Source organism: Echinops telfairi, unplaced genomic scaffold, assembly GCF_000313985.2.
Source record: "Echinops telfairi isolate 266 unplaced genomic scaffold, ASM31398v2 ScPeMD7_70;HRSCAF=299, whole genome shotgun sequence".
Classification (NCBI taxonomy): domain Eukaryota; kingdom Metazoa; phylum Chordata; class Mammalia; order Afrosoricida; family Tenrecidae; genus Echinops; species Echinops telfairi.
Genome location: NW_022103968.1, coordinates 52,399,309 through 52,409,719, shown reverse-complemented (window position 1 = coordinate 52,409,719; position 10,411 = coordinate 52,399,309). Strand labels below are relative to the sequence as shown.

The 10,411-nt window shown below is 38.4% G+C and overlaps 1 protein-coding gene across 2 annotated transcripts in view; it reads right to left on the bottom strand.

Annotated features, from left to right (window-relative positions):
• Positions 1-10,411, bottom strand: part of CABCOCO1 (ciliary associated calcium binding coiled-coil 1) — a 171,544-nt gene that overhangs the window by 151,290 nt on the left and 9,843 nt on the right. For both annotated transcript variants that reach the window (XM_045291489.1, XM_045291490.1), the window contains exon 2: positions 3,861-3,964. In XM_045291489.1, coding sequence (XP_045147424.1) covers positions 3,861-3,964 — 104 coding nt within the window. The remainder of the gene's footprint in view (positions 1-3,860; positions 3,965-10,411) is intronic.

Here is a 10,411-nt window from a genome sequence, read left to right as displayed (position 1 = left end):
TATATATCTCAACCGTACAATTGTGCATTACTGAACCCAGAAGTAGTATTACTGAACCAGTGAGTTCTAGGACTGGGTGGGGCTGGCACCTCACCCCCCAGAGACAATTTTATTTAATACTACAATCCATAATGTAAACCTTTATTGTCAAGTGATTCCAACCCATGGCAACACTGTGTATGCCAGAATAGAACTGTTTCATAGGGGTGTCCTGACTGAACTATTTCTTAGAGCAGATACCCAGGCCTCTATTCCATGGCACTGCTTAGTGGATTCGAACCACGATCCTTCATTTCAGTGGCAGTGCACGAACTGATTGCCCCACATGGGGATCATGACGTGTATTCTGCATTTCTAACTGCTTTCATCTGTGTATTTTGTATACATCTTAAGTTTCATCTTGATCACTTAATTTGGAGGGAGTGTAAATTCTGTATTGGTTTTATTCTTTTAGTTTCTTATTTTAATTATAAAAAGTTCTTATTTTCATATTTCATCAGCTCTTCTTTAATCCCTTGTTGCCTGGAATTTATGCCTTCTTTAATTAGCAGCTCTTTGGAATTTTTTTTCTCTATTTCTAGCAATTTGTCTTTGTTTCTTTTTTTTTTGGTCTTTCTTTTAAGTATACTCTTCATATGCTTTCTGCAAGCTATATCTTTTTAATTAAATATTGGACCCGAATATATGCATGTGTTCTTTGCTTTTTAATTTTCTGCACAAACACACACACATATCTGCCCCATCTTTAATAATATTTGAAGGAAGGCAAACTCTTTTGGTGAAATCTCTTTGACTTTCCCAGCATTTGATAGTCTCCACTCCCCCCTTTCATCTCTTACTCAGTACCATTGAAACTTCTTTTTCAATGTGATGGGGCCCTGGTGGTGCTGTGGAATAAACGTTGGGCTGTGATTCAATCCCACCAGCTTCTCTCAGGGAGGAAGATGAAGCTGGCTGCTTCTGTGAAGATTTGCAGCCTCAGAAGATTTGTTACCCTGTAGGGTAACTACCAGTGGGAATCAACTAGACGGTGGGATTTGCGTCTGGTTTGGACTTTGAATTTGAACTACAGGAAGGAATTTGGAGCAATATACGACTACAGTTTTAATGCAACCTTTCCACACGTTACTGGAAAATTTGTAAACATCTTTTCTCTGGTGACAAGGGAAGACAGAGCAGGAGAAAGGAAGAGATAGTCACACTGTAGGGTGAGAGAGTACAGGGAAGAGAAAGAGTGTTATTGGAAATTTTTCTACAGTGACTGGTGATGTAACTACTTTGTGTCACCAAGAATTTCAGCAAAAATAATAAATTGTTCTTGCATGCCTTTGAAATTGAAGTGCATTTTATTCCTGAATATGATGACATGCAGAAACAAGCCTAAGGCAACAACTGAGCAACTCATGGAAGCCCAGTTAGGGAAAGGTTATAAAAAGAGCCCTCAGTGTTATTTCGGTGTTTATACAATTGATTTCAATTTAATCCATATCCTCTTCTTAAAAGAGAAATTGAGGTGGATCTGTAAATAAAGTCAGGCTTACATTGACGTTTGAATGGTTGATATCAGTTAGTAGATTGTGGAAAATGTATCCAGACATTTAACTTTGCTTAAAGTGTACTCTAGAAATATGTTTTACTGATACTTTAATGATTCATTTGTCTGGTTGCTTTCATAGAGAGAAACTTTTAATTTTAAGTGCTAGGGAGATGTGCTGAAATCTTATAATTTATTTAAGTAAGTCTCTAGCTTTGTAGGCAGCATGGTCTGGCATATTTCTGTCACTTGGTGACAAGAGACCTAACTTACAATTCTGTCATTTTGAAAAGTATATAATCCCCATATACAATAAAGCTATTTTTAAATGAAAGTGAATGAGTGGTTGCAAATATTTCAGGATTACTGATCTAAAAGTCACAGTAAGTACCTCAAACATTTCTTTGCAAGGCAAGGGCACCTTTGCAACACTGGTGGCTTTGATCTAAAATTAATGTCCTAAAAGTTGAGATTATTTCAAGCAATTTTTCTGTATTAATGAAGCAGTCTGATAGGTCAATCTGTTGTGAACCTGGCCACTTCTCGGTTGCTAATCGGAGTATCCTCCTGTGTCTCTTTCACTTTTATGTAAATTCACCGCTAAGGATAAAAATATTTCTAGAAGTCAGATATTTACCAGCAAGAGAAAAATAATACTGTCACACAGGTCTGATACACAATAGGTCTTAAAACATCGTAAGAAAAACCTTAGGATGGACTTGTTTATAATATATTTTATTTAATATGGTCGTGTTTAAACCATATAGGAAATTATATAAACTATTTTGTCATTGTGCATTGTGTTCTTTTGCCTATTAGTATTTTTAGCCAACTGTCATTTTGACTGACAGTGACCAGACATTTGGGATAACCTGAAAATGGAGGAAACGTATTTAAAGGCATAATCAGTGCTGTTAGCCCAACAAATGCATTTTAATAACTAATTCTCATGTTACACATCGGAATTCCCAGTGCACATTCTGTTGTATAAAAATGGTATGATCATTATGAAATAGCTGTTCAAAATATGTGAAACTCTTTAAGGTACAGAATGACCCATAGAGAGTGGTTGGTATTAAGCAGACTAAGGCTGGATTCAGATTTCTAGCAGGGTTTGCAGGCACTGGTGGTGCAAGCATCTTTAGGAAATGCGTCAGTGTTAGCACCTGTTCTTGATATGCCTTCCCCTCTCAGAGTTCTCTTTCAGCCTGTACATCTGTCATATTCCCTTCTCAGTACAAAACTGCCTCTGTTTCCTAATATTTGTCAGATTTTCAAATGATGACCACTGACAGTCATTTTCGATTTGCCCATTATGGCTCACAACACCCTGCTTATGTCCCAGGACTTTCCCGCTGGGCCTTACAGCCAGCATATCCCATCATCCGCACTCTCCTCACATTATGGCCAATCAGGCTTTCATTATGAGAGTGAGATCATCTTAAAGCAGATGACCACTAAAAACACCTTTCGGGAAATTGTATGATTATATCTGAGTAGGATTCTAAATAAATGTTGTGCTGCAGAGAGAAAATGTCCTTGAGAATGCCATGTGCATGTGTACCTCGACCCTGTCAGGCAAAGAGTGTCCGAAGAGGTGATCTTCACAGGAGCCAATGGTCACATCCTTCTCCCAATGAGGCACTGCTCGGCTTGGACTACTTGCCTTTTTGGCTAGTGGCGGGCTAGTTAATCAGTGTGGTATCACTGCTTATATACTATATTAGAATTACTGCCTGTAGATTAAGTTCTACAAACCTTTTAAAGTAGCTTGCATGAGTAGGGCTGGCTGACTTAAGGTGACCAGTATTGAGGGATCTCTAAAATAATAGGATGCATAAATTATTAGTATTATAGGAACACTCTTTCTGAGAGGGGGCAGAGGGCCCTTTAGGATTTTGTGCAAGTTTTATGAATGAAAGAGGCAAGAAGATGGCATACACTCAAGGATATTTTTAACAGAAAATCTCTACTCTTAGTTCACATTAGCAAGTTAGTTTAAAAGTTTCTCCTATGAAGAAGACTATAGAACTTCACACACACAAAATGCCATTTATTTGAGACTTTCTTGTGCTCCAGATTGTGGATGGATAGACAGATAGATAGATAGATAGATAGACAGACAGACAGATAGATAGATTATAGATATAGATATCCTCCTCATACTGCCATCCAGTCAATTTTGACTCAGTACACAAAATAATAGCAAACATTTTGAAAGGAAAAAAAAAGGCTTGATGTGCATGATAATGACCACATGATGAGATCATTTATAGATGCAAAATGAACATCTTTCTGTATCACATTGGAATACTGAAGTGCTTACTGTTGAACTCCATTTGGGTCCGCTGTTAGCAATTCAGTGATCTGGTCAATTGAGAGAAAATCAGGAGAAAGGATTTCCTCATGCTCATTGGATTCAGTATCCCTCTATAAGAAAAAGGTACCATTAGTTATTTCCATCATGTTTAATGTATTAATCCCACTGATATGAAAATTTGGTCTTTTGTGGTCTAGTTGCAGTCAGAAAAAAATGTAAATACAATCGAACTCTAGATAAGCGGTTTTTGTTTCCCATTTTATATAGTGGAAGCTCTCTTCTGAAGTGTCAAATGGTGAGCCAATCTGGTTTTGGAGCATATGTAATACCGGTTTTCAATTCAATAAGTATTTACCAAATTAATTACATATTTACCAAATTATTACATATTCCTCATTGATCTGGAGGCATATGAAATCCAGACTGCCATCAAGTGGATTTGGACTCATGTTGACCCTATATTTAGGGTTTCTGAGGCCATAAAAGTTTATGAGAATGAACAGCTCCATCCATCTCCCGAGGAGAGCTAGTGGGTTTGAACGTCGAACCTTGCAGTTAGCAACCCATTGCTTACCTGAGAGAGCCACCAGGGCTCCTCTGGAGGTACTAGAGGAGGCAAAGAAAACAAACACCACCACTGCCAACAAAAAATCATTAGAAATACTTGCTACTCTCAAGAAGTGATTTAAGAGCAAGAAAAGAAAATTATGTGGGACAAGGAAGCCATAGTCAATATGTCACTTAGCCTTAAAGAAAGGTCTTGGTTCAGAGACAGAACAAGAAGTCTATAGAGAAGTTACCCTTGTGAAACTCAGGGTGGATAATGTCCCAGGTTGATGAATTGGCAACAGCAAGGTTAGCAAGACAGGACAGCTGGGGTCTGGGGCTTATTTTCTAAATAGCAGACAGTCCACAGAGATGTACACATGTCTAGTGGGTCCTAGGTGGGAAATGGAGGCTGGGGATACATTATGGAAGATCTTAAATTTTAATAAGTACCAAGTACTTACAAACCAACCAATCAAACAAACTCACTGCAATCGAGTCGATCAGAACTCATAGTGACCTGTTGGAATAGGGCAGAGCTAGCTGTGTGGATTTCCAAGCGTCTAACTCTCTAATGGCGTAGAAGACCTCATCTTTCTCGGAAGGAGCAGCTGGTGGTTTTGAACTACTGACTTTGAAGTTAGCAGCCCAATGTGTAACCACTACACCTTCAGGGCTAATGTGCAAATATTTTAGATTGTGGTTCATTGAAGATTGTCAGGCTGAGGAGTTTGTTCTTAATAACACAGGTAATTGGAAATCGGTGAAATTTTTGAGCAGCAAAATGACACATTCAAGATTGTGTTTTAGGAAAGGTGAACTTGGCAGCAGGGTGAAATCAAGGCAGTAACAGAGAAAAGTAACTGGTAGAGTTCAATAAATAGGTTATTAAAATGTATCAGGAGAAAGGCATTTGCTTTTACTGGGTTCCTGACTATGTAGAATGTAGAATCACTGCAGATGAAACAATGTCTATATGAGGGACTAAAAGTGGGAAAGGGGTCCCTGGGAGGTACAAATGGTTAATGCCTTCCAGCTGTTAACCTGAAGGTAAAGGATTGAGTCTAGCCAGTTGTGTCTTGGGAGAAAGGCCTGGAGATATTTCCCTGAGTTGACTCTACGTCAATTCATTTATAAGAGGAAAGAATGAGCAAAGAGTCTGAAACAGCTGGCTGACAGACCTAGTGTTGGTTATCATGGTCTTTAATAAGATATATTGTATGTCCCTTTCTGTGAATTCAAAGACAGCATTCTCTCTGGGTGGAGGAAGTACTAAAAGGCTCCCAGGCCCAAGACAGACCTAGTCCTGTTCCTGAGTGCACCACTTGGGAATAGAGGTCAGTCCAAAGCCCACTCATGCCTCAGCTCATGCTTTTTAATCAGAGCATGATTTGCATAAAAACTGTAAGTGGTGGTCTAGTTACATCAACAGATATAGGAGTGTTGGAAGATGATGTTGTTCTTAAGAAAGCAAGATGATCAGTTTGGTTTTTAGTGGTTGGGCTTAAAGTGGAAGATGCATAGCAAAGAATAAGCACTTAGAAGTTATTGGAAATGCTGGGGTCAAATGTAAAGATGTCGGTGGGTGTAGGAGTCAACTCCAAGTGCAGCAATGAATGAAATTACCAGGGCACAAAGAGTAAAGCTTCGGATGAGAGAAGCAAGAATAGACTGGGAAATTGAGAGGAGAGGAAACTGCAGTGTCACAAAAATCAAAGATTAAGGACCCAAGGGGGAGGATCCATGGTAATATGCACCAAATAAGCCACACTGGCCCTAGTTCCTGGGCGCACCCTGGGGACACAGGCCAACTGCCAGAGAGATCCGATGTGGAAACTCCATTAGCTGAACTGGGGACTCTACCTCAAACACACCTGTAACCTGAGGACTTGAGAAATCATGGTGTTTGAAGAAGCAGGGTATTGAACTGTCAGTAGGCAGACAATCATTGACTTACTACATCAATGCCCTTTATGCTGCATTATGATATATATTATTCCGGAAAAACAGTGACTGACATTCTCAGTGAACATTATTATAATTTTTCTCTGACCACCAACTCTGGTTGTTTGTGTAGTGTCCAGCCACAAAAGGATTTATTCTGTACAAGTGAATAATTCAGGTATTGTCAAATGGAGTTAACCTCCATTTGCCCAATATCCCTCTCTTGATAGCATTGAAAAAATTAGTACCAGGGGCTAATCAATGACAATATTAACTGAAGATCTCCATGCTCCAGGGTGATGATCTCTGTACCATAAATTAACAAGGGTGTTTTTAAAGGAAGCCAAAGGCAGATTAATAAAAAACAAACAAAAAAACCAAAAACACAGATCCAAGAATGGGGTTTGGACTCACACTAAATCCCAGCTCTAATTTAAGAACTATTAGTTCTTACTTCCTGGCCCTGTTCAATACTTGCCCTCAGGAAGGGGACACAGAGGTATGGGTGAAGTCTAGTGAAGAAATTAGATAGTGCTCAGCTATCAGATAAAATAATGTCTGAGGTCTTAAAGGCTTGGTTCCCAAAAAAGTGAGATGTGAACTAACTCATCATGGAAAGGACACAGCAATATCAGTGATTAAAAGATTGCAACTCCTAAAACCCAAAACTGAAGGAGGGAATCGTATTGGAGCCTATTCTGGCTTACAGAAGTCTCTGGAAGACAGTGGGACCCCAAGCTACATTTGTAAGAGCTCCACAGGAAATGCGCCTCTGACTTCCCTCTGCCCACAACAGAGGGAGGGGCAGAAACTGGTCACAAACATAGAGCATTGGAGAGATGGCTACAGGAGATCAGAAGGATAAGTCTGACTTGAATGATTAAACCTTGTCAGTTTGTACCTCAACATTTTCTGTATTTTTCGTATTTTGTTTTCATATTGGGGTTGATCTCGGATGTATTTTGTCACTGGGGTAACTCTCTTGAGTTTTGTTCTATGTGTTTCAGCATATAAAACCCAGGATTGATGAACATATGAGTCAGCAAGTAGAATGATTCCTGGAAGGTGCAGTGAGGGAGGGGGTATAAACATGGAGCTAATATTAAGGAGTTCAAAGAAGAAGAGAATGTTTTAAAACTGACTGGATGCTTGATGTGATTAAATTATGGAATAATATGATATCTGTATTAGCTCCCAATAAAGTGGTTTTGAAATAAATAAAATGTAAATTAAAACAAAGCAAAACATTATGGGCCTGCAGGGAGAAGAGGTGAGTATTTTTTATCCTTCCATGTGAATGGGCTTCCCTAAATAAGGACAGCAAGAAAATGCTTTGCTATTGTTAACCAGACTGCATCCCAAATTTTATTTCCTTTTCCAGTCTGGGAAAACCCCAAACGTAATACTCATTGACAACAGTAATTGGCTTAATGTTTGTAACTTAATAGTAGGTTATCATTTATTTTTTTAAAATCCAGTTTAGAAATAACGTATGCTACTTATTAGCCATCTTTTTTAATATAGCATTAACAAATTAACCTAACCTAGGTCAGGCAATTTTATTTTAAACTCATTAAGGAGAAAAAATATTTTCATAGCTAATATAATATCTTGAACTTAGTAGGCACTGAGATGCATGTAAATTGAATCAAATACACTGTTTTATAAAAGGGTAGTTTATAGCTATACATTTGCTCCAATAGTTGTTGGTTACTGTGACAGTTACATAATCTACCGGCATCTTGAGGAAGGGGTGGAGTCTAGCCTGTCAATCAGATCATAGCCAATGATGCCTCTGTGTGGGCATGACCTCCTGAAGATTCTGGGAACTCCTGTCTTCCTCCCTGGAGCTGGAGGGACATACACACTCCCTGCTTGATATTCCTATTGACAAGCCACATGGAGCTACACTGAAGGAGCCAGAGCCTTGGAGCTGGAGGAGCCATGTGGAGACCCACCCCAGTGCTGAAATGCTTCCACCGCCACTGCTTTCACAAGACTTTCCACCCACTGGCCTGTGACCTTCCTACATTTGGCATCATTGCATGTGTTATGTGTGCCTGAAGAGGACTTTATAGACTAGTATTGGGCATATGGGCAAATGATAGAATTATGGCTTGATATGGACTGGGATAGGGTGTTTTCTTAATATAAAATTACTCGTTGATATAAAGCTCTTTCTTATACACATATGAGTGTCTATGAATTTGTTTCTCTAGTCTACCCAAACGAACACAGTTACATTTAAAAAATATATAATTAGCCCTGAGTATAATTATTCATGACCTGTTAATTCCATTAAGGGGTTCGGGGGAGCTGTAGGTTAGGCCTTGGGATGCTAACCTCAAGGTTGGTGGTTCACCAGTAATTGCAGGTGAGAGGTGAGGCTAGATTTACAGTCTTGGAAACACTCTATAAGGTTGCTTAGAGTCAGGATTAAATCGATGACAATGTGTAGATGGGCCAATTCCACTAGCTTATAAATTCCTCTAGGACAGCCGTTCATTCTTTCACTTTGTTTTAGAATTCCACAGGTCTCAGAATATCCAAGGAGCCTGGCGGGGGTGGGGGGGGGGGGCGGTGCCAGGTAAAAGGTGGAGTATTAACCACCAAGACAGTGGTTCAGACCCACAACCTGATGAGACTGTCTATTCCTTAAAAGATTTACAGCCTCAGATACCCTGTTGTCCAAAGGTTAAGATTTGTGTATTTTTTTTAAATATAATTCTTCTCTGGCCTATTTTTTTTTTCCAAGCAGAGAAATTTTAAATGAAATAAAATGTATTGGAATGGCTGGAAAATTCAGAGTCCCTCTGAGTTGAGTCAACCTGATGGAGTGGGCTTGTTCTCTTTCTGTTCACAGGCAGGCCACCCGGGCTAGTCGCTGACTGTCTGAGGTCATTTCCGTCACATGTGGCATCGTAAGAAAATCCAGCAGGAAGAACAACAGGACTTAGCGGAACCTGGTATCTTCTGATAGTTTGGCTAGTGATTAATCTTGTTACTTAAGTCATTTGAACCTAATTTAGACTCATGTTAAAAATAATTTTGATATGTTTTAATATACATAAGATTGCTCTCATTGTTAATAATAAAGGGACACATGTAAAATTAATTATTTAGATATTCAGATAAATTTTATTTGACTTAAACATTTTCTGGTTGGAAGAAATCTAGGTCACATAAGATCTATTATGAAGGAAAATACAATAATCTTAACCTTTGGACAACAGTAATTCTAGCTAAGACACGTAATATTGTCTCATTTCCTACTAAAACCTCCAAGCTTAAGATAATCATGTTTTAGGAGGGTTTACCTCTGGGTTTTTATTTTCTTTTATTTAAAACCGCATTCTTAGACCTATTTTAATCCACAGCTCTTTTTTGTTTTTACACTGCCCTGCACTAGAAAGGCTATAAGGTGGTTTAAAATGTTGAGCCTTTCAATACATACATTCTGATTTGTACACATTAAATATACAATAGAAAACTCATGAATAGACTAATAAAAATGTGGCTGTGTAATTGTGGCTTTCTCTGTGAAATTACATCTCCAACGAGGAAAATATGAATGCTAAACTGCACTGTAGCTCATTTTATTCCACCACCTGGTGGATTTTAGCAGTTATTCCAAGAACAGTAAAATTGTAAGCCTGATATTATATGCCAGATAATGTTTTTCTCTGATTTTTCTCTCTAATGTAACTTAAACTCTGCACATTGTGTTATTTAGCTTTATACAGATGTATTTCTTCCACCATAATAAGCATTTATGAGCAACTCTATATCCATTACTGGTAGTGCCTTATGTAAAACCTAACTTTAATCAATGTACAGTAAAAGAATGCTAACAGATTTCCCAAAATATTACTAAAGAGAGACTTTATAGGCACAGAGAACATAGACTGGCTAATAATTCCAGAATTCAAAAGGCTTTCTGGTCACGTGAAAATAAGTGCACTAAGGAACAGTACTGGAGACAGCCATATGGGAGCTTGATTGAAGAGGAAAATTCAGTATTAATGAGGCTGTCTATATTGAAAAGTTTGCTCTATCATGATTTTTTT